Source organism: Pseudonaja textilis, chromosome Z (assembly GCF_049901715.1).
Source record: "Pseudonaja textilis isolate UNSWEBS1 chromosome Z, rPseTex1.2, whole genome shotgun sequence".
Classification (NCBI taxonomy): Eukaryota; Metazoa; Chordata; class Lepidosauria; order Squamata; family Elapidae; genus Pseudonaja; species Pseudonaja textilis.
Window position 1 is genome coordinate 134,202,412 of NC_142008.1, and position 25,602 is coordinate 134,228,013.

Sequence of the window (25,602 nt, forward strand, 5' to 3'; positions counted from 1 at the left end):
CCAAATTCATTTAACAGAAGTCTGTTGTGTCTCAGGTGGCTCCTTTATGACTCAGAACCAGCCAATCAGCATAGACCAGGGGTGTCAAACTCAAGGCCGGTGGGGTGCTTAGATCTGGCCCACGGGATTGCCCTGGAAACAACGAAAGACCAGCCGTGATGCCTCTGCCAGCAAACACGGAGCTCGGGAGGGCCACACGTAGCTTGCCCAAGGCTCCGTTTTCAGCCACAACGGCCTCCTGCAGCCCTCTGCCAGCAAAAACGGAGCCTGAGGAGGACTCTGTTTTTGCTGGTAGAGGGCTGCAGGAGGCTGTCATGGCCCAAAACAGCCTTGATGAATGGCATTGAGCTGGCCACACACATATCTGGCCTACCCCACAAACACAACTCTGATGTGGCCCTCAGTGAAATCGAGTTTTACACCCCTGGCATAGATTAGTCAACTGGAATAAGGGGTGTGGCTTAGAATTGACCGGGGATTCTATCAATAGTATCTCTATTCTTGGGAGAAATAGCTAAATAGCTTCCCTAAATCTCCACTGAAGATGTTACCTAGCCTTGCAATGAAATGTTTGGAAATCAACCCACAAAGGTTAGGGAATGAACCTTTACCCTTGCCCTCCACCCTTATCTATATATATAAAAGCAAAATATCACTCACGCATCATCACAAAATCTTCAGAATCGTAAAGCCTACAAACTAGAAATTTGGCACGTATGTTCCTCTTGGCTTCTGGGTGCTTACTAAGAAAGGATTTTGCGAAATGACCATCAGAGCATTAGTATTTTGTATAATACTATTAACACACACTGATGCTAAGGAGTTCTACTCCCCCTCCTCACCTAAAAAGAAATCTGTTCCAAATGCAAAACACAAACAGGAGTTTCAGTCTCACAGCTGCAACCAGCTTTAGTACAGAACAGTTGGCCTAAGCCACATCCAGGCTCCTTGCTGTCTTGCTCACACAGCAAATATTGTTTCAGTTTCCAAACAGCCCTGAACCCTCTTACACACTGACAGGATGCTAGCCAGATGAATACCGATGGATGCAGGTAGGCAGAGGAAAATCTTTTCCCCCCTTTATTTTCCTCCCCCAAAACTAAGCCCGACCACAGTTTCATAGCAAAGCATGAGTAGTTACATATATTTGTCACTATTGTAAATACACATAGTCCTTAACTTACAACCACAACTGAGCCCAAAGTTTATGCTGCTAAATAAAACATTTAAGTGAGTTTTGTCCCGTTTTATGACTTTCCCCACATTTCTTAAGTGAATCACTGTTGTTAAATTAGTAACACAGTTGCTAAGTAAATCTGACTTCCCCATTGATTTTGCTTGTCAGAAGGTTGTAGATGATCACATGACCCAAGGACCTGCAACCCGTCATAACTGTGAGTCAGTTGTCAAGCATCTGCAAATCATGTGATCAATGCAATGGTTGTAAATGTGAAAAATGGTCATAAGTCACTATTTCAGTGCCGTTGCAACTTTGAACAGTCACTAAGTCACTACCTATAGCTAAAAGCTATTTTTCATCCAAGTTCAATGAACCAAACACATCTGTTTCATGGATCATTTTTATTTACAAAATAGAAAATTTTAAAAAGCCTAATTCTGCCAAGAACAAACCGCAGTAAGTTGAGAAAGGAGGTGAAATTATATATGTACCTCATTCCACCTGCATCCTCTTCCTCAAACTATTTTCCCCTTTATACATCTGTTTTAAACGTCCAAGCTGAATATACAAATACCACAAAAAAAGCAAAAAGAGATTTTCTCATATGCCCTGCACAGGGCTGTAAGTGTGCAAGGCGTAACACAAAACCATGTTCGATTATTGGGGTTAAAAGATAAGGTGTCCCCTTCATTTACACCTGCTGGGACAGTAAAGAGGCACCATCCCAAAATCCACAGAAATGTTAATGGCTACATCAACGCATTCCCAGTGCAAACAGACCTGTCTTCATTCCAGACCAGTTATATTCTGCCTCTGAACTAGCTCCTGGGATCAAGAGCTCCACCAAAGGTTTGCAGATTCAGTGCTGTGGAACTTGTCATTCAACATTCCTTACCGCTCTCTGGGACAATTAGGAGCCACCAACTAACAATATCAGATGGATTTCAGGTCCCTCATCCCTTTTATCCCACAAAAGGAAAAGGCTTGTGATGGAACAGGTTAGTCCACACATAAGGGAGAAATGCAGCCCTCTTAACTGAGCCGTTTTCAACATGGGTTAATTCAAACCAAATCAAGAAAAGATTGTGGTATAAAAGGCTAAATACGAAAGTACATGCCTAGGGTAGCATAGAACATGCAAAGTTTGGTTATATCCTATATACACTGTGCACAATTATTAGGCAAATGAGTATTTTGACCATACCATTTTTATGCTTATTTTCCACCTCCCAAGCTGTATAAACTTGAATGCTTAGTGGATATAAGCATATCAGGTGATCTGTATTTGTGTAATGAGGGACAGTGCGGCCTAAGGAGATCAACATCCTATATCAAGGTGTGCATAATTATTAGGCAGCTTCTTTTCCTCAGGCAAAACGGGCCAAAAAAGGACATTTGAAAAGTCAAAAATTGTAAAAAAAAAAAAAAGGTCTTTCAGAGGGATGCAGCACTCTCAAAATTGCTAAGGTATTGGGACATGATCGCAGGACCATCAAACGTTTTATTGCAAATAGTCAAAAGGTTCAGAAGAAAGATGTTGAGGAAAAAAAAGACGCACGTTAACTGCCAAAGATTTGAGAAGAATCAAATGTGAAGCCACCAGGAACCCATTATCCTCCAGTGCTGTCATATTCCAGAACTGAAACCTCTATCTGGAGTGCCCAGAAGGACAAGATGTTCAGTGCTCAGAGACATGACCAAGTTAAGGAAGGCTGATCACCACTGAACAAGACACGAAATGGCAAGACTGGGCCAAGAAATCTCTGAAGATTTTTCAAAGGTTTTATGGACTGATGAGAGTGACTTGACCGACCAGATGGATGGGCCCATGGCTGGATCAGTAATGGGCACAGAGCTCCGCTTAAGACTCAGACACCAGCAAGGTGGAGATGGGATACTGGTATGGGCTGGTATTATTAAAGATGAGCTAGTTGGACCTTTTCAACTTAAAAATGGACTCAAAATCAAATCCCAAACCTACTGCCAGATTTTAGAAGAGACTTTCTTGAAGCTGTGGTACAGGAAAAAGTCTGCGTTTTTCAAGAAGATCATGATTTTTATGCAGGACAATGCTCAATTGTATGCATCAAAGTACTCCACTGGGTGGCTATCCAGTAAAGGCCTTAAAGATGAAAGAATAAAGACATGCCCTCCCCTTCCTCATCTGACCTACACCCTATTGAGAACTAGTGGGCCCTTCCTAAATGGGAGATTTACGGTGAAGGAAAACAGGACACCACTCTGAACAGTGTCTGGGAGACTGTGGTTGCTGCTGCACAAAAAGTTGATCGTCAACAGATCAAGAAACTGACAGACTCCATGAATGGAAGGCTTATGACTGTTACTGAAAAGAAGACTGGCTATATTGGTCACTGATTTTTTTTGTGTGTATGTGTGAAATGTCAGAAATGTTTACTTGTACATTTTGAGTTAATAAACAGATACAAACAAAAGAGTGAGACGGGCAAATTTTTGTTTTTCATTTGGTTGCACAATCATTCTGCACACTAATAGTTTCCCAATAATTGTGCATGCACAGATATTATCCTAAGAAAGCCAAAACCTCACTCTCTTAAATGTTCAGGTTTGAGGTTTATTAACATTTTGGATTGACCGAGAGCCCTGTAATTGTTCAATAATGGAATTAATCCTCCAAAATACAACTTGCCTAATAATTGTGCATCAAGTGCATAGTTGAGAATGCTTGAAGACTGGCTGCATAGATCATACCTCAATAGTAGTAGGAATGAAACTTTGGGTCCAATCAGGTGGGCCAACCCCACTGTTAATTCACAACCTGAATTGTTGACTAAATAATATGCTGTGAATTTCTCTTTTTAAAAAAAAATTTTTTTAGCTTTAGGTCTAAAATAGCTGTATTAAAGATTTGGGGGTAGTGTCGAATGTGTAATATGTATACACTCTTAACAAACAATTTTTCCCAGGTCGTATTTGGTGGGTCCTAGCAATAAGTGATTTATGGTTAAATAGTTCTCCTCATGCAAAAGTAGATCAGGGCATGGCTGTTAAAATCTGTGCATTCCAGGACAATGCAATATAAAAACATATAAAACTTATTGTAGGGATTTAATGTAAAGCTAAAAGCCGATACGGCTATAATTTTTGGAGGACATCTAAAAGCTAAATTATCTTTACCAAAGTGAAGGTAAAAACCTGTTTCATAATACTCTGTTTTCTTATTGGTTGCTCTGATTCTTGAAAGTTTCATCTCAGTTTCCAAGACTGGATCAATTGGGACAAGAAAGTTAGATAGTAAACTTGCTGAACACAACCGCAGCCCTACAATATACTGTTTTAAAACCCTAGTGGAATGTCTGAATAAGACAGAATGTTCTTCAATGCCGTTTCCCCAAAAACTTTGTTTGCCTAGGAATAACGAGCAAGCTTGTCGTAATTGGGGCCAATGGTTCTACACAGAAACATCGATACCATCATGAGGAAGAGCTGTGGGGAAAAAGAGAGATTTTAGTAAAAGAAACAGTAATCACACATTGATCATAAGAAAAGCTAAACTCCATGTTTGGGATAGTTTTGTAAAGCAATTTAAAAATAAGATTCTCAATTTGTTACCATGACTTTCAGATGTGTTGGACTTTAACCTCCAATATTTCTGCTTCAGATTTCTGGCCGTTGGGAAGGTTGGACATTGGGATGGCCCCTTCACAACTTGTGGACTTCAATTCCCAGAACTAGCCATAAGTTGAAGCCCACGGGTTGTAAAGAAGCCATAGTTGCCCACTCTGTGTCTAAGCCTAAGCCCTCAAATTACAACTCATCAGTACAGTAGCTATCTCTGAATCCTTACCGAACCCAGCCAAGTACTTTTCATGTGTACAATCCCCATTATCCTTGAAGCTATTTCCCTTATCTGGATGCTCTCCAGACACATGGATCAGCAATGGTCAGGCTGACTGTGGAATACTTGAAATATAATCCACCACAGGGAAAGTAAATACACAAGATGGAAAGAAGCTACGGAGATCAGAATGACTCATAGAATACCTTGCCGAAAGGAAGGAAGATGACTATCAATGCTAAAAAAGGGATGAGTCTCTGCCCTGTAGCATCTTATGTTTTTTTTTTTTAATTATTTGCTACATTTGCCTTCTCCAGTTCTTATTGGAGCTCATTTAACTGCAGCCCCTGCAATTCTTGGGCCCTCTGGCATGCTATGCTTCATTTTGGCCCTGCGGGGGCAGTAAAGCTCTTTTTGCAACAGCACGAGATGCAAGCAAGACAATAACCTGCAAAGGAGGAATGAGGTGAGGAAAACAAAGCACTGACATTTGGACATTGACACATTTGTACTAAAGGAACATTCAGGCCTGACAATGCCCTGGAATGAATTACCTTGCCAAAACTCCAGGTAGATGTCCCTGTGCAGCAGGTGTGTGAAATAATTGAAATGATTATAAAAATAGAAAGAAGTTTGCAATAGTGGCGAATATCTGTAGCTTGTGGGTAGGATGTGGGTGAAGGCTTGTTCTCCGAGCTTGTGGGAGAACAATCTTAATCTCTACCCACACCGACACCAAACAGCACCATTCAATTGGAGCAACACAAAAATATTTGGCCACCACCCGCTACACTCGTGAGTTCATCAAAGCCTGCCACTCCAAAAGCAATTCCATCAACAGACACATGGATGTACAACCAGTCTACGAACCCTTCAGAATCCAAATCAACTGCACAATCAGAGACGGCACCAACTCTTAACCAACCCAAGCAAACCCCCCACCAGCAGTTAACCTCCCAATGACCCTCACCTGATGTAACCTCCCCATCACAAGATTCTTCAAAAGACTCTCTCCAATGACTCATCAGTGACCCATCACAAGATCCCTAAGAGACTCTCACTTGACACACCCACACCTGACTTATTACAAGAGTTACTGACCACAAAAAGTCCTTATAAACAGAAGAACACTGACAATGACATCCCCTAAACTCTGCTGAAGATGTTACCTAATCTGCTAATGAAACGTTCAGAAACCAGCCCACAAGCTCAGAGAACGAACCTTCACCCTCATGGAAATTGGTTTCAGAATTGAGGGAGAATTAAGAAGTAGCACAAACATAACCCAGGGGCTCATGCATCACTTTGGGAAGCAAATCAACACTTCAGCTTTTCAGACATGCCCAGACCTAGGCCAGGAGTAGGGTGTGTAGGTGTTGAGAAACACAACAGGCATATGCATATACCCAGCAGTCAGCATATCAAAAGCACACTGGAGCAGCTAGGTGTTTGGGCTGCAACTACAGGCAGGGCTTACCCCAAAAGGCCCAAAGGTTAAGAGCTCTTAGATGGGATTTAATGTGCAGACAGAAGGAATAATGAAAGAAGAAGACTTCATTCCAGGGACTTTGAAAAAGAACTGATTTCTAAATTTAGATCTGCATCAGAGAATAGATTAATTTCATGGGTTTTCCAAATCTATGTGATTCTCATTGGGGAATACCAGAAAAACATTTTGTTCCTCTTTTAGCTCTTCCTCTAAAATCCAATTTATTAAAAACCTTACAGAACAGCACAAACAGCTGTGTTTGCTTTTCTTTAACAAAAAATGGAAGTACACAATCATTTGTAATCTTCCAAAGCAAACTACTCTTAAGCTACACCCACGCACCCACACACAAAATCTATTATCTTCTAGCCAATTCAGAAAGTCAGCAAGGAGAAAAGATTCCCAGAAGGATAATCACCACACAAGCTATTTATTGCTTCTTCCTATCGTGTTGGACAACATTGGCTATCATCCTCAGCAACTATTGGCTGTGCTGGCTTGGGGTGATGGGAATTGTTATCTCTTGCATTGTTTGTGCAAGAGCTCAAGGCAGCTCTACACAGGGTCTCCTTTTATGTTAACAAATAACCATTCTCTAAGTTTGGGCTGAAAGAGTGAATCGCCCAACATTAGCCAATAAACTATACAGTTGGAATAAACTTGATAGCAATAACACTTCAGACTTATATACTGCTTTATGGTGCTTTACAGTCCTCTCTCAGGAGTTTACAAAGTCACCCTATTTCCCCCAACCATCTGAGTCGTAAATTTACCAACCTCGGAAAAATGGAAGGCTGAGTCAACCTTGAGTCAGTCACCATCAAACTCTGGCAGTCAGCAGAATTAGCCTGCAATACTACATTCCAACCACTGTGCCATCACGGCTCCCAAGTCTTTCTGGCCTAAATCATACTTCTAAAATTACTGCACTATTCTACATTATGATCCAGCAGATATGAAGAACACCAGATGGAGGAAACTGCCTAGATGAATTCACAGGGATTTCATATGGGATCTCTCAGTAGCCCAGTAGTCTTGTTGAGCATCTTCCTTGCAAATACACAAGCGTGGCACCATGGCATGATTTGGGGATGACAGCAGCTTTTCTGGCCAATACTTCCACCCAAGAAAAATCAGTAATCCCTGCACTGCACACATGAGTCACACAGGTCAGAGGACATGCAGAGAAGAAATCACATCCTTCCCAACATAGGAAGACACAAATAACAAGGCATGGCAGAAAGCTGGAAACATCTATGCACTCCCTTTAGCCACCTGTTAGGGATCTCCTGGGAGCCACCACTATGCAGGTCCTTGTGTTCTAATGCAGTGACCAGCAACATGCACAGCAGCTGCAGTAACTACAAGAAAGATCCAGGATGAAGAAATAAAGACCTCAATTCTTTATCACATAATGCACTCACAATCAAGCACATGTAAACATTTTGGGTGTCCACCAGCAATCCCTACTGCTCCAAATGAGTAGATTGGTAGGGACAACACTGGGCAATACATGATTTGAATAATAGCACTGACAGCAGAAATATAATGGCACTTTAGGTGGGCAGAAGAAAACCAGGTTTGGATCATTCCATCATCCAGCAGGAAACTATCCAGGGAGCTATGACCATTGGACACTTTAAAAAAATTAGGTCTCTAACACCCAAAACTGAATACCATGAAACAGCAACAAATGTTTAAATATTTAGCTTAATATTCCAGAGGACGAAGTGGCTATAAGGGAGTTTCTACCTACAAGACCCAATTGCACTTCAGTGCTTCATATCTTGATATAATTGGGATTGATGGGAAAAAGATTATGATTATAAAATGTCTTTGGACAGTCCTGAAAGTAAACACCACGCAAGGTGGTATAAACTGAATAATTTTGTTTTTTGGAGGTCTCCAAGCTTATCAATATTTGCACCTCCCTGTACCATTTCTGCGCCATTGATAGAAATGTAGCTGTATTGTCCTTCAGGAGCCCTTACCTCTAGAAGAGCAATCCCAAGGCAGATCCCTACAATGCTGATGATGTTATTGTTCAGCCAGATTTGGACACTCTCCCTGCAGCCCTGCAAATGGACAAAGATAGATTAGAAAGGATTATCGGATGGAATTCCAAGGACAACCCTTGTCAGATCAATTTAAGGCACATTTCACTCGCTCCCACGTTGCAGCCCATCAGATATAGCCAAAAAATTCACCATCACCCCAAAATCAGAAAAGAATACTCCACCTTTGTTTTCTGCACTCTGGCCCTAACTTTGCCTTTTCTAGTTCTTTACGAACCCGGCTTACCCAACATTCAGAAGCACACATAGCACCGTCCTTCTCCATATCAGGACGCGTTGAGTCCCACAAATTACTTTTGCAATGTATGAATACCTGTTTCCTTTCATCACTCCGACACCAACTGGTGGTTCATTTTAAGGACTCAGCAGAAAGAGGCTGAAATTAATACCTCTATGGCTAAGAGCCTACATATTTACAAGACCAACTTGCCCCTGTAGCTTGTATCCATATCCAAACAGATTGAGGGGAGATTCACTCCAAGCCATTTCCCTTAAGGAGTTTGTTTACAAAACCCAAGATGCAGAGTCTTCTCTGTTGCAGCCATTCTTCTTTGGAATAACCTAACCCCAAGATCTGATTTGCCCTACCTTGTTATGGGTTAGGGAAGCTGTAAGACTTAGCTTTCATTATAAGTTAGAACCCACATTCTGGGCTGTGGCTAGATGCTTTGTTCTCAGTAGTCTTTTGTTTCTTTTTAAATAATGCTATTGTAATCATGTGCGACTGCCTCTCATTTTATTGTACCATTTTTTAAAACAGAAATGCATGCTATTCAGAAATAAATACTTCCATCAAAAGGATATACCAATTGTGGGGAGGCTCAAATAGTGTGTAATCCTTTTCTGTACAATTGCTTTTTGCAAGTAGGTTAATGGTTGGGAAAAGTAAGACAAGGCGCACAGTGATGTAGAAATCAATGCGTGGAAAAAAAGTGGATAGGACAGGGGGTGGAAATTCCTTTTTTCCTTCTGAACTGTCCCATTTTTTGCTACAATCATATCGATCTCCTACCTAGAAAGTGCCAAACTGGGCAAAAGCTGTTATGATGTTCCAGAAATTACTGAAAACGTGGATGTTCACCCAGGCCTTGGAAGCATCTTTTAATTTAGCTAAGTTTTGTTCTTCTTGCTTGCCATGTTTTCTATGTTTTGTTTATTTGTAAACCAGTCAGTTGACAAAGAGTAGGGCAATCTCAAAATTGGAATCAACCAATCGACATGCACCACTGTTTTTTGGTTGAGGGCCCTACATGATCTATTACAACTTCCCTCCATTTGGCATCTCCCAAATACATTGGAATAAGCTGTTCCATATGTGCTTTCCTTCCTATCTATTTCTTTTTTTATTTTACAGAAATCTGCCACACCCATCTGTCTCTTAAGTCAATGGCCCCCAACCATTTGGGTACCAGGAGCTGGTTCAATGGAGAGAGGTTTTTCCGCAGACCGGATAGTTCTTTCTCATGCTACTTGAATCCTGCAGATGGGGCTTCGCTTGTTTGCATGGCCCTGTTTCTGGCATGATCTGGCCCAGTGTCGATCCACAACTCAGGGGTTGGGGACCCCTGCCTTAAGTCATCTCTTTTCAGTAGCTAAACAGGAGAATGAATGTGGCAAGCTTAATATTTTGTGCACAAATTCTCCCTCTTCCTCTCTCCAATGAGCAGGAACTGGCAACCTTTTCACACTGTCATATAATCGCATGTAGGCCTCCCTGCCCCTCTTAAACGATTGCCTAAACATTTTGGGATACAAATATCAGTGGGCACAGAGAATGCTGGCATTTCATGACTTTTTTTTCCCTGCAGGATTTGGATCAGGTTTATTGTTTTATATCAACAGAGAAATACAACTATCACCACAAGTACCCATAGGGGTTGGACTGCACTGTGCACACCCTCAGCCCAAGAACAATGCGTGGGCTACTCACTTTATTGTTGATTAGCAATTGTGGCTCTGCTTGGCAAAAGAGGGCCGGCTTGGCAGTTGTTCTGTTGTTGGCTGAGTGCAGAGCAGAGGTGTTACCACAAGAGCAGGGAAATTCTTTCTTCGAGGCATTTCTGACTCTGCTGTTTTCCATCCAGTCTGTCCAGCCTGTCCAGCCACAGCATTGGAACTAAGAACAAGGGAGGGGATGGAAAACGGTGAGAAAGAGAAGATGGTTAGAGAGACAAAACTTTCCTGTCTGGGTATCGTGCAACTTAAGAAAGGTATTGCTTGTTAACCCTGCAACAGAAAAAACTATACTAGAGGAAAAGATCCAGCACAAGGTTGGCACAACTTTGCTGATAAGAGCAAATGGATAATGGTCCATGCCTAAATGGGAGATTCCATAAAATCTCTTATCCAATGTTTCCCAACTTTGGCAACTTAAAGATGTGTGGAGTTCAACTCCCAGAACTCCTAAATGAACATGCTGCCTGGGACATTCTGGGAGTTGAAGTCCACAGATCAAGTTGCCAAAGTTGAGAACAAGGGCTCTTATCTATGACAACTTGAGCTCCAATATAGAGGAAAAGCAAGCTGTTTAGCAATAGCACTTAGAATGGAATGGAATGGAATGGAATGGAATGGAATAGAATAGAATAGAATAGAATAGAATAGAATAGAATAGAATAGAATAGAATAGAATAGAATAGAATAGAATAGAATAGAATACTTTTATTGGCCAAGTGTGATTGGACACACAAGGAATTTGTCTTTGTGTAAATACTCTCAGTATACATAAAGAAAAGATATATTCGTTAAGAATCAAGAATCATAACATACAACACTTAATGATAGTGGTACAATCAACAATCAAATCAATCTAGGAAACAGTCAATATAAATCGTAAGGATACAAGCAACAAAGTTACAGTCCTACAATCACAAGTGGGAGAGGATGGGTGATAAGGAGTGATAAGATTAACAGTAATAGTAATGTTTTAGAGTTTAGACTTACTGTAGACTTACTAATTTAGAGTTTAGACTTACTGTATCTACACTTCACAGTGCATAATAGCTCTCTCTAAGCAGTTTACAGAGTCAACATATTGCCCCCAACAATCTGGATCCTCATTTTACCGATCTCAAAAAGATGGCAGACTGAGTCTACCTTGAACCGGTGAGGACTGACCTCCTGGCAAGTGAGCTGAATTAGCCTGCAATACTGCATTTTAACCACTGTGCCATCATGGCATTGCATATATATGCAATGAATAAAAGTAAATATGACATCATAGCCATACTTGATGAATAAACTAAGCTCAGTTGCAGATCATGTCTATGGCTGCATTCATCAAATCAACCAGAATTTTTAGAATTTCATATATCATGACTTTCAAGCCATAAGGCTGGCCCCAACCAGCACTCTAAGCTAAATCCAAACAAACCCCCTTATGGCTTAAAAATGACTCGCTCTGTGAATGGCCAAATATGTTCCCAAAGAATCACATCAAAGGAGCTAAAGGATATAAAACTAACATTACTAACAGGAAGACAGCTTACCTGCTCCTGCACAAAATCCCAGCTGTCACCATGATCTGAAAGGGATGCATTTGTTCCATAGCTTACAATGATGGTTTTTACGTGTCCAGCCACTGTTGAACTGATCTGCATGTGGGAGGAATAGCAAGCTTAGGTAGGCTCTTTATATCATATATAAAAACAAAGATGTGTCCATCAGTGACAGATCAGCACCCTGTTTTTTCCTGGAGTCCTTCCAGGATGCAGAAGAGGAGACAAGTCTTTGTTTATAGATGGGGCTTGGTTCAAACACAGTAAACCAGATGCCCACAACTTTGAAATACCCAGCTAGGAATAAAAACTGGATTATATTTACAGGTGGTCCTCGACCTACGACCACAACAGAGCCCAACATTTCTGTGGCTAAGTCAGACATTTGTTGAATGAGTTTTGCTCCATTTTATGACCTTTCTTGCCACAGCAGTTAAGTGAATCATTGCAGATGTTAAATTAGCAACACCAGTTGTTAAGTGAATCTATCTTCCCCACTGACTTTACTTGTCAAAAGGTCGCCAAAGGAGATCACAGGACCCCAGGACCCTGCAACTGTCAAAAATATGAGTCAATTGCCAAGTGTCTGAATTTAGACCATATAACCATGGGGATGCTGCAATGGTTGTGTGAAAAACAGTCATAAGTCACTTTTTTTAGCGCCACTGTAACTTTGAACAGTCACTAAATGAACTGCAATATTTCAACGACTACCTGTATTTGGAGTAGAATGGGAGGTTCTGCCCAAACTCTACTCTCAATGGACAGTATCTCAAAGCGAACAGGATGCAAGGTTTCTTTTCTTTTCCCAGAGAATCCAGTTTTGGGGAACAGTGATGACAGTAATTTGCAAAGCTGAATCTTTTTCATCATCTCAAAAGGCCATACAGAGTTGCTGATCACCCGGCCCTTCCAGAAAGCGAGCTAGTTCTTTTACTCATTGCATTATGCAAGACTTTAAACCCAAGCCTTAATTACTTGTGTTAAGGCATTAAACCTTAAAGGCATCAACATACAGTATTTATGCTTGTGGAAGGAGTTTAAAGAACCCAAAGCCTGTACAAAGAATGGGATACAGCTAACTTTGGCTGGAAGAAAAAGGGTGGCAAAAAACAGAATTTTCTGATTGGCAAAAAATCCCATTCATAATTTACAAACATCATACTTACTCCAGGACAAGGTCTACATAGCTTTTCTCTCGTTCTTTTATATAATCTGCCATACACCTTTTCTTATGCCTCCTCCTCCCACCCTCCGTCCCGGGTCTGTGAATCACAAGCACTAAGGACACAGAAATGATGAGTCTAAATCAGAGGTGTCAAACACAATTTTATTGAGGGCCGCATCAGGGTTGTGTTTGACCTCTGGGGGCGGGGGTCATGGACAGGGTGGACATGGACAGCATGACATCGTTCGTGTTGGGGGCATCTGTGGTGGCCTGAGCGCTGTCCCAGCAAAAATGGGCTCCCGAGCTCAGTTTTTGGCTGCAATGGCCTCCTGCAACTCTCTGCCAGTGAAAACGGAGTTTGGGAGGGCTGCACACATTTTCACTGGCAGAGGCACTGTGGGTCAGTCCTTTACTGTTTCCAGGGCAAACCTGCGGGCCAGATCTAAATACCCTGCAGACTCGATCCAGCCCCGGGCTTGGAGTTTCACACCCCTGGTCTAAATTGATTCTTCTCTTTTACAGGCCCCAGCCATTTCTTCCGCGCCCGTTTTTTGTTTGTTTGTTTTTGGTTCTGGGCAGAGGAACAGAGAAAGAGAGAGGAAGAAAGGGAAAAATATAAATAAAGAGAGAAAGGATTTGGTCTAGAAGGTGCAAGATGGTGGAACACAATATTCTGTTTCAGATCATGTAGTAGGACTACATCTTTTTTTTCTCCACAAAAATTCATGGAAAACAAGGATATGCAAGTAGTGAACTAGTCTACAAGTGCCTTTCTTTCCAGATGCTTTTTTACAAATCTCTCTTGACTAGCAAATCTTATTTGTTTGTTTGTTTATTTTGGTGGGACTTAACAAATAGACCAGCAGTCCCCAATCTTTCTGGGTTTACGGACCGGTGATTGCAGTGGAGTGTGAGTGGAGAGGGGATGGTTCTGCATTGTTTGCATTGCACCACTGTTTATGCCAAGAGCCATTCAGAAATCAAGGCACATAATCTTCGGGAAGGCTGTTATCCAGTACGTAAACCAGATCAAAGACTAGGAATAAAATTTTAAAAAGAAGTGAATAAGAACAAGAGAGAAAGTTCTCCAAGTAGAAATAAGCATCACTGAAATAGGATTATGGTGATTATCTTATGAGAAATCTTCTGATTTATTACATTGCTTACCGTGTTGCTGTGTGTTTGTATCAAGATTGCAATGGTGACTTGACCAAGAAACAGGAGCAGTAGGAAGGCAAAGTACTATTGATGGAGAAAGAAAAGGCCAGCAAAATCAGTCAACATCACTATGGAATCAATAATTCATTCATTCATTCATTCATTCATATTAGTCATTCATTTCACATGAACATTTCTTCAAAATTCTTACAAACAAGCATGCTAAATTTATTTTTAATCTGCATTCTTGCCTACACTTGATAAATATTATTAAAATACAGACACACAGTATAGCAGACCTCCAAGTAATCAATATTAAAAATCTACCGGTCATCATTAAAAACTGAGAACCACTGCCATAAACACTGCAAACACGCCTGCAGCTAAATCACACAATACCAAATTTATAACTACAAAGGGAAAATACCACAGAGCATAATTACCTTTTTGCATTTACCACTATAAAAACCTCTTGGGAAATTACCACATCATGCACTATACAGGTTCTTCTTCCTTTTTTCTGTTGCATTATTAAAAAGTACACAACCAGATTTCTACCTGTGACTTGAGGGATCACCTGAGTCATTAATTAACTAGAATGCTGCGCCATCATTTTATCAGTATATCAGTCTTACGTTAAAGATGAAATATCCCCATATACTATTCATGAATTCTTTCTGTTAATTGAATGGCATATGTGACATCACAGTTATACCTACCCTCCAAATAAAGTATATCAGCTTTTTCAGTTGTTTTATACAGCTTCCAATAGAATAGAATTTTTGTAGCTCGGGATTGAATGTGGAGTCCTTCTTGCTCTCTGATCTTGGTGGATTTCCTGCAGACCTTTCATTTCCAAACTAGGTAACATCATCAGTATTACTCACTGATGAGGTTACTTAGTTTGGCAATGAAATGCTTAGAGAGCACCCACAGTAATGATTCTTTGCAATCTTTCTATTACATGGAATTCTTCACTGTCATGCTGCTACACTGTCTTAGTCTGTAGATCCAGTTTCCAGAGAAATCCTAGTTTCCAGAATTGTTGCTTTAACCCAGGAGTTGGAAACCTTTTCTTGCCCAAAAATTCTGTCCCACATGGTTAAAATATTCTTCTCAAATTGTCCACCTAATTTCTTAGAACTTAAGAAATCTCAAGTTTCATCTCAAAACTTCAGAAGGTTTTTGTCTTCCTGAAAAAAATCAACAAAATCGTTCAAAACCTATTCCATTTGGTGAAATGTTTATAATGCTTTTTTTAAAAAAACTTTTAATTTAAGGGGAACATCATTTGGGATGCAGGAGCAACATGTTGTTCCCACTGACTGAGCCCAATAAATGCTATTTTTGTTTCTTAGAGAGTACCAGAATCAAGGCCCACTACTTCTACCTGGCTACTTACAAGTCCTAGCATACACTTGATTTCCTTGAGGGAACCCAAGCATCCAAGAAATCCCAAAAACATTGTTAGGATGCCCACACCAGAGAAAACGTAGGACCATATCTTGAGAGCATAATATGAGGACCCTGTGAAGGAAAGAAGAAACAGATCGGAACAAATCAAGAACTGAAATGGTACAAATGATAGAAAATATATCTGTAAAAATAATAAGCAGTCTCTATTATTTTCTTATTCCTCAACTGACAGAAATGTTTGGAAGAACAAGGCCCGGTTAATAGGCCTTTGTCCAAAGAAGTATAAGTCTTTTGAAAGAGAATCTACAGGTGACGTACAACCATTTATTTAGTAAGCAACCAAATACTAAGAGTATTTACACCAAGACAAATTCCTTGTGTGTCCAGTCACACTTGGCTAATAAAGTATTCTATTCTTTTCTATTCTATTCTATTCTATTCTATTCTATAACTGATCCTTGCACTTACAACTGCTGCAGTGTCACCACAGTCATATGATTGTAATTCAGGTGCTTGGCAACTGGCATGTATTTACAACTGTTGCACCATCCTGCCACTTATGACAAGCAAAGTCAATGGGGAAGCTGGCAGGGACTGTTGGAAATGGAGACCACACAACTCACTTAACAAGCACAATAGTTAATGGGAAAATACTTGGGGGGGGGGGATTTGAACATCAGTTATATATGTTGATGACAGCCAGATTATGCACAAAAATTGAAGGATGCTTTGATTCTCACAATGAGTGAATGGCTGCAAAAATCGAGTGGAGTTAACGGAGATGGCTAAATTGACTGCTTTCATTTAAGAAAAAAACCACGATTGCTTTTGTTTCTATTTGCAAACCACTTCTTGATTTTGTGCTTGAGGTGGAGAAAAAAATGAAAATTTGATTTTAGGTTTTACCACTTAGATCTAGAAATGGTTGGCTTATACTATTACCGTATGTAAAAGTAAAAAGTTGAGGTTTGATGTTAATTTATTTTACTGCACCAAAGGGAATTAGAAGTCAACACATTTTCTTTCTTCTTCCCCCTTTCCATACACTTTTCCCTTTCCTTCTTATTCCTTTGCCTATTTTCCTAATATTTTCCTTTATTATAAACTAATAAAAACCCCAGTGATGATAGTTCATGTAATGACGATGGCGAAAAAGATTGTAAAGGTGTGGTCACATGACTGAATCACTTAACCAATGAAATTTTTCAGTCCCAATTATGATCCTAAATTCTCTACAGTATTTAGAAAAGGAAGCCCCTCTCTAAATATGAAATATAAATAAGTAAATAAAGATGAAGGAGTTGACAATGCAATTTTATTTGGGGAGGGTGTGGCCTTTATGAAGGCCTATTTTCAGCTCCCCCTTAGTCCAAGGCTCTCATAGAGTCTGGAGGATGGGGTACAGTACTACGTGGAAGAACAGATCTGCTGGGTGACACATTGTGTTGTTTTGTTTTGTTCAATTTTGGCTTAGCCCAATGCATGAATACAGCTACTACAGTTTGTAAATCCTGTTTACATTCTATTAAGTGAAAACTAGGCTGTTGTGGTTTGTATAATTTTTAAAAATGGAAAGATGTCTTAAGAGCAAAAAAGTTTAGAAACACTGGTTTAGTCCAAGGTTAAAATTCAACTATGTAAAGTGGGAATGAGCCTCTGCAACTTACCAAGTGTAGAAGCAAAATTATTTTGATCAAAAAGTATCCATAAGCCAAAACTGAAGACCAAACTTCCAAGCATCTGAAGAAAGGGAAAAAGATTTTTGATTTGATTTTTTTTAAAGTATACATCTATGTATAATAGCCTCTTTTCCCACCCTGCATAAGCACCGCTTCAAGAACTAGCTGCAAATCATAATTCTCTAGCTGGCTATCCAACTGGCCCCCAGCCATGTACTCACAAAAAAGAAAAGGTTGAAGAGAAAGAGGAAGTATTTTGTAACACTGAGACATCCTTTGTGAGACATTATCTTCTTCCTGTTGGAAGGAAAAAAAACCACTGTGTTTTATTCTACTTTAGCCATTCCCCTTCCAGGCCCCATCTACATCAATATAGGTGATATCCAGAACATCTGAGGGACTTATTTTTTTAAAAAGGGAAAGATTTTAAAATGGAGAGCCTAGGCCTTTACATATAGTCCTCAACTTACAACCACAATTGAGCCCCAAATTTATGTTGATACAGTAGGTGACACAGTTATTAAATGAATTTTGCTCTATTTTACAATCTTTCTTGTCACAATTGTTAAGTGAATCATTGCAATTTGTTAAGATGGTAAAACGGTTGTCAAGTGAATTTGGCTTTCCCATTGAGTTTACTTATCAGTAGGTCACAAGAGATGATCACACAACCTCAGAACATTGCAACCGTCATTATATAGGAGTCAGTTGCCAAACATCTGAATTTTTATCACGTGACCATGAGGATGCTGCAAGAGTCATAAATGTGAAAAACATGTCACTTTTTTCCATGCCATTGTAACTTTGAACGGTCACTAAATGAACTGTTGTAAGTTGAGGACTACCTGTACCTCAAAATTTGCAGATTGAAGTCACACCAATGGCCCACTTGGTTCCAGAAAACTAGAAACTATTCCAAGATTCCAGAAATTATTTGAAAAAGGTAAGAAAACATTATTCACTGACAAGGAAGATACAGTTTGTTGTTAATAACAACAGTTGCCAGCTGTTTCCAAATGATTAACTGGCCCCACCTTTAAGTTAAATTTTGAAGTTTTTTAAAGAAGACATTGCAACTTTATCTTTGAAAACAGCTTAAGGTGCAACAATGACAGAACGTGGCTGTACATGAATGTTGTTCAAATTTGGCAACTTTAAGCTGTCTGGACTTTAACTCCCAAAATTCCCCAACCAGGCAACGTCTTAATATTGCTAGATTTAAGAAATACTGAGGTATATCAAGTGGCTACTGAAGAGCATGTGTTGTTTTCCTTTTTCTGATCACCCCAGTATAGAAGGAGTGCTAAATGGCCAGGATCATATATAGAGTTGATCAATACAGTGTATGTGTGTGTATATATACATATATTATGCACGTGATAGATATAAAAAAGTAGAAAGACTATTATTATCTTGACTTTTTGATACAAAAACATACACATCCTGAGGATGCCCCTGAAAATTTATCAGAACTGAAACACGAGGCATTGCTCAACATCTGAATAAAGTAATTTCACAGATATTAAATTATATTTAGAGATGTCACAGCATTCCTCAACCTGATATCTTCCAGGCCGGTTGAACTTCAACTCTCATAATTTTCCATTTTACAGGGAGTCCTCGACTTATGACTACAATTAGCAATAGCACTTAGACTTATATACCACAACTGAACCCAAAACTTCTGTTGCTAAGTGAAAAATTGGTTAAGTGAGTTTTGCCCCATTTTACGACATTTTTTATCACATTTGTTAAGTGAATCACTGCTGTTGTTAAATTAGGTTATTAAGTGAATCTGGCTTCCCCATTGCTTTTGCTTGTCAAAAGATTTGCAAAAGGGGATCATATGACCCCGGAATATTGCAACCATCATAAATATGAATCAATTGCCAAGCATTTGAATTTGATCACGGGACCATGGGGATGCTACAACAGTGTGAAAAATGGTCATGTCACATTTTTCAATGTCGTAACTTTGAACTGTTGAAAGCAACTGTTGTAAGTGGAAGACTACTTGTATTAATTTATTAACAAAGCTTAATCCACTTTTTCTTCAAGGCTGAAGATTTCTTTTACTTTCTTCTCCAGTTTTTCCCTTCCAACATATTAGCATGGTATCAGAGTGATGAAAGCTAGCCTAGAAATATTCTTGTAATTATACTGTACAGAACTTCCCATGTTCATCAACAGGATTCTATACAATAACAACAAAATATGTTTGCACATGGGTGTGCATAAGCATAAGGAAAGAAAAACATAATACGGTTTGCAGAATTCCAGGGTCTATTTAAATACCAAACCAAAAAAGAAAGAGAGTATATTTTATTTTATTTTTAATTGGGAGAAATAAATACAAACCAAACCAATGAGAATTGAGCCTATTGAGAGTCCACAATATGTGTGAGATGGGGAGGTATGAAAAATTGGACGGGAGTTGCCAAACTAAGATCAGGAGAATACTATTACTTTCATATCCAGAATTTAAGCTTTAGAAAACAGATAGATAAAAACCACATGTAGACAAGATATGTACTTTAGAAAACTAGGGGAACTTTCATTGTAATTTCCTCATATATTTTCCCTATCACTGAAAATGTTTCATAAGATATTTCAGAACAAAGCAGAAGAGGAAGCGCTATGTTTCAGAGTTAGTGTGTCACATATTATCCGAAAGATAGACTCACTTCCTGGGGTACTGATGTAAGTGATTCTACCCCCCTCCTTCACACAAACTGATGTGGTGCCATTTTAGCTTCCTTGCTGATATACATCTAACTCTCTATCGGATGAGCTAACTAACAGACTTCATATATTTATTCTCATGCAAGTTGCACATTCTACTCCCACCTTAAAATATCCAATTACACTATTAAATTGTTATTTCCCTTTTTCCGCACAAGATATCTTTTTCCCAAAAGATACGGAATCGATATATAATATTCAGTTCTGCTGCAGATCCCTGCTTACTTCTTTGCATGTGTTCACCACAATTATTTCTGTACAGTACTTATACCCTTCATTTTCTAATGTAAAACTGAAGACAACCCATATTTAGATTCACGGACCTATCTCTTTGAAAACATGAGGTGTCTTTTGCCCCAATTGTTCACACCCTAATTCACATAAAATATTTCAGACAGTGCTATTCATTATGCACATGGTGGGTCCGCAGTTGGCGGCACTTACATAACTCCACGTAATTATATTAAGTAGCACCAGAGATTGTGATAGCAAGCTTGCTGTCCTACATGCATGTTTAGAAGCAACATTTGGACTTTCACACACCATTTTTCACTTTCTTGAAAGCCATCTTACTAGGTAATATTCAAGGACATTTTTCTCTGGGCTGTCCAAATGCACAAGTACACTAACACAGCTAAGATGCCTTTTTTCCAATTTTGTGTGGTCTCATATTCTCAATCAGTGGAGCGCTTTCTTTCCTATTCCCATCTTACTTACTCTAGAAACAATTCACACAAGCACCTTTAAACCACTCAACAAGGGCATTCATCTACCCACCACTTACCTCCAGCTTCATTCAACCCTCTACAAATACTTCCCCTCCATGATGCCCAAACATGTGGTCCAACCCACTGACAGATCTCAAGCTGGGAAAGGCAGTTTTTTTTTTACTTAGCTAGCATTAAACCACCATGAATCTATGTCCTGTTCTCAAAGATTTCACTAACTCTCCATCCTTAAGCTCAACACCCACAGGCCCCTCTTTCAGCCCTGGCCTACTAAACTCACACACATATATACATTGCATATCCATCCAGACCATGGATATGCGTTCCTCATAAGGTGATTCACTCCTTTGTAATCAATAGAGACATACCGGGGGGGGAGGGGGAGAATCAACATTTCCTATACAAGATATCCAACAATCCTCCCATGCCCTTCTCACCTAACCTAGATCGTAACAGCTTTCCTACAACCCTCTCGCTCATTTGAACTTACCTTATCGGGCAAACAGCTTTCGCCTCCCGCTTCTGCTACTACTTGTACTATCACAGCGAAAATCGTCTTTTTTTTCTTTTTGTCTTCTGATGAGCTAGTTCCAAACTTCATCCATCCCTCCCTCCTCCCAGGGCGCCCCCACCTTCGTTGGCTTCTCTCGTTTTTCATTGGTTGCGAGTAAAAGCAGGGAGGTGTGGCTGAAACATGAATAATTAATAGACTCCAAAGTTCCATTCGCAGCTTTGTAGTTTCCGGACGGCTTTCTCCGCCCCCGGATTTTTTTTTCTGGGTAATTGTTAAGGGTTTTCCATTTATTAGGGAAATAAAGTTGTTCAGTTGGGGGAGGGGGGCAGGGTCCTAGGATGGTTTCTTTACGTTTATTTCCTGCGCCTTCCACACCTATGTTTAAAAAACTCCAAAAGAATATAATATTGTACACGCCCGCCTCCTAATGAGTTGTATGCTTTTAATAAAGGAATAGAAATAAGATACTCGAGGGGGAATACTAATGAATTCTGTAGAAGTTTCTTTCTGAGTGAAATTGATATAAATATATGCGTCATTAAGAACATCTGTTCTTGACTCCACTTCTCCATGGAAACTGCCAGTTTTGTCAATTTGTTGATTAGATCACAGCAAACCTTTGTGTTTTCCACAATAATCTGATTAGAGGACCTTAGGCAGCCTAATCTATATTTTAACCTGTGTGGACCCAGATAAATCCATCCAAAAGAACTGCCAAGTTTCAGGTTTTCTCTATCACTTGTACTAGGTTTTGTTTGAGCAGGAACCTGAATTTTATCAGCGAGTTTGATAATACAGCGAGACATTTTTTAAGTGAGTTTTGCCCCATTTTATGACCTTTCTTGCTAGAGTTGTTAAGTGAATCACTGCAGTTGTTAAGTGAGTAACACAGTTCTTAAGTGAATGTAGCTTCCCCATTGACTTTGCTTGTCAGAAGATTGCAAAAGGGGATCCCATGACCCCAGGACGCTGCAACAGTCATAAATATGAGTCCATTTCCAATGGTGTGATTTGATCACATGACCATGGGGACGCTGCAATGGTCAAAGTGTGAAAAATGTCACTTTTTTCACTCATGTAACTTTGAATGGTTACTAACTGAACTGTTGTCGAGGACTGCCTGTTCTTAATTTCAGAGAGGGGAGGCCTGGGATTGGTTGTTGTTTTTTGGCCTTTAGGTATAAACAGCAATCTGGCATTAATTGCATGTTTCTCATGCTGACTAGAGAATTCTGGGAATTAAAGCCCAGAGATTTTAAAAATGACCGATGTTCTATCACCAGATAAAAGAGACTCGAAGACCGGAGTTGAATTCGACTCTTTATTAGTAAACCAGTAACTTCAACTAAAGTTGAGCCGCAGCAGCCCTTTTTATAGCGGCTGCTTGCGGCTCGCAACCAATGGCATTTATTTAAACTTCCCGCTGCTTTAGGCAGCCAATCAGTAACTGTCGTTATTAACCAATCGTTTCATTGCATTTATTAACCAATAGGTATGTAGTTCTAGAAGTCTTTATTTCAATACACTACACCCGTCCCCTCTTGGTTTGGCCCAACGTTATGTGACGTAGTCGCGCAGGTAGGCGGGGCTCTTGTGAGTCCTAATTGACCTGCGCAGTTCAGTTGATCTCCACCGGTTCGGACAGGCCTGCTGTCCTTCCCAGTCTTCTCCAAGGAACCTCCTAAAAGGGCGCCTCAGCCATGCCGCTCTCACCATGCCTTGTTGGGTTGACTGGGCTTTCGCTCTGCCCTAGGTTTGTTGGACGGGCGGAGTGGTCTCCTCGTATTGTGTGCAGGCAGGTAGCGTCGGCTGGCCTGCTTCTTCTCTGAAGTTCTTTTTCCTTGAAGTCTTCTAATGGTAAGTGAGTTTTAATTTTTTCTGGTTTCTCTGTTTCTGGTTGATACTTTGTAACCGGATGATTTCCCCCTCCCTCTGGATTTTTTATTATTATCAGGGGGTGCTTGAGAAAATGTTTGTTTCGTGCTCCGGGGAACATCAGTGTCTCTTTCGATGTGTCGTGACCGTAGCTAGTCGATGTGTCATTTCCACGATCTGCTGTCAGCTGTTTCTAGCCAGTAGGAATGAGGGCCCGTGATTTGTGTGATTGTTGCCAGTAACCACAATGGTTCTCCGGTAAGGCTTTTTGCATATACTAAGTCGCCTGGTAGGAAAGAGCGGTACTTACTGGAAGAGTCTGGTGGCTTTTTGGGGTTGTAAGTGGGGTGCAGTCTGCCCATGTAGGAACGCAACTTTCTTCCCATCAGTAATTCAGCCGGGCTCTTGTTTGTGGCCGTGCATGGTGTTATGTGTTGGATAGTGAGCATGGTGTTGATTTTTTCTTGCATATCGTTTCCGTCAAGCTTTTCCAATGCTTCCTTCGTGTAATGAACCATGAGTTCCGCTCTTCCGTTTGCCGCCGGATGAGCTGGCACTGTCAAAGCATGTCGTATTCCATGTTCCGCTAGGAATTGTTCAAAAGCCAAGGCTGTAAACTGCAGCCCATTGTCCGATACTACTACATCTGGTAGACCGTGGGTGGTGAAAAGTTTTTTAAGTTGTTTAGTGACGGCTTCTGTCATTGTTGAATTCATAATGACTTCCAACCAGTTGGAATATGCATCCACGATGATTAGGTAAGTATAACCTTTTGTGAGGCCGGCGAAGTCCATATGGATTCTTGACCAGGGGCCTGTCTCCCAGTCAAGGACTGGTGCTGGAGGGGGGGGGTCTGGATGATTGGCATTTGTTACATGTTTTAACCCAGGTTTCAATGTCTTTATCTAATCCTGGCCACCAAACGTAGCTTCTGGCCAGGGACTTCATCTTTACCATGCCAGGGTGTCCTTTGTGTAACATGTTTAGCACGTCTTCTTGTAATTTTTTAGGAACAACCACCTGGTCTCCCCACAAAATGCACCCTTTTTCAATTGATAATTCAATTTGCCGGTTTTTAAAAGGTTTAAAAGTCTCGTTTTTTTATGTTTTTCGGCCAGCCCTGTCCCACCCAGTTCAATATTCGGGCCATCAGTGCATCTTTCGCCGTTTCCCTTGCAATGTCCGATGCGGAGATGGGCCAATTTGGGATGGTCTCAATTTGTAGGGTCTGTGTAGTGGGAGCTGGATCGTCATCGTGCCCTGGAAGTGGTGTGCGGCTTAACACGTCTGCGTGGGATATGGCTTTCCCTGGGCGATAAATGACTTTGTAATTGTAAGCTTCCAGAAATTCTGACCATCTAGTCATCCTTGGGGAGAGGATGTTGGAGGTGGCCCTGTCTCTGGCTAGGATTCCTAATAGCAGTTTGTGATCGGTAATTAAAGAAAATGTCCTACCGTATAGGTATTCGTGGAAACTTTCCCCCCCCCCGAGATGGCTGCCAAGGCTTCTCTGTCCAATTGGCTGTAGTTTCTTTCGGTCTTGGATAGCGTCTTGGAATAAAAGGCCATCGGTGCTTCTCTGCCATCTGGTAGTGTGTGGCTGAGTATTGCGCCTATGCCAAAGGGTGAAGCGTTGCAGGTGACAGTTAGAGGTAGTGTGTCACTGTATTGGATCAATACGGATTTTGATGTGATTAAGTCCTTGATTTTTTGGAATGCTGTTTCCTCTTGGTGGCCCCATTTCCAGTTGGCTTTTTTATCAAGGAGTTTATACAGTGGTTCCGTTACTGTTGCCTTCTGTGGCAGAAAGACATGATAAAAATTGATGAGTCCCCAAAATGCTTGTAACTCCGTTTTGTTTTGGGGTCTGGGAGCTTCCTTTATTGCTCGTATTTTTTTTTTTTTTTGTGGGGTGGATTCCTGCTTCATCAATAAGGTATCCCAGGAACTTGACCTGGTTTGTGGCAAGTTGGCATTTTTCTTTTTTAACTTTGAGTCCTGCTTCTCTAAATTTTGTCAAAATTGCCCTCAATCGGTCTTTTAGCTGTTTTTTGTTTTCGGCTGAAATTAATACATCATCAAAGTAGGGTATCACCCCTTTTAGTCCTTGTAGGAGGCGTTCCATTAGGCTCTGGAAAACGCCAGGGGCCACGCTTACCCTGAATTGTAATCTATTACATTTAAAAGCTCCTCTATGCGTTACGATGGTTTGCACCTCTGCTGTCTCAGGATCAACGGGTAATTGTTGATACGCCTGTGCAAGG

At 40.4% G+C, this 25,602-nt stretch overlaps 1 protein-coding gene across 1 annotated transcript; it reads right to left on the bottom strand.

Moving 5' to 3' along the window:
• Positions 1 to 1,566: 1,566 nt before the first annotated feature.
• On the bottom strand, positions 1,567 to 21,605 carry CD37 (CD37 molecule). Its single transcript, XM_026711928.2, has 9 exons — positions 21,440 to 21,605; positions 17,701 to 17,776; positions 17,468 to 17,540; positions 15,787 to 15,911; positions 14,394 to 14,468; positions 12,050 to 12,154; positions 10,492 to 10,677; positions 8,478 to 8,561; positions 1,567 to 4,645 (listed from the first exon to the last, which is right to left on the bottom strand). Exons 2-9 carry the CDS (start codon positions 17,764 to 17,766, stop codon positions 4,568 to 4,570), a joined length of 792 nt encoding a protein of 263 aa, XP_026567713.1. The 5' UTR covers positions 17,767 to 17,776; positions 21,440 to 21,605; the 3' UTR covers positions 1,567 to 4,567.
• Positions 21,606 to 25,602: the final 3,997 nt, after the last annotated feature.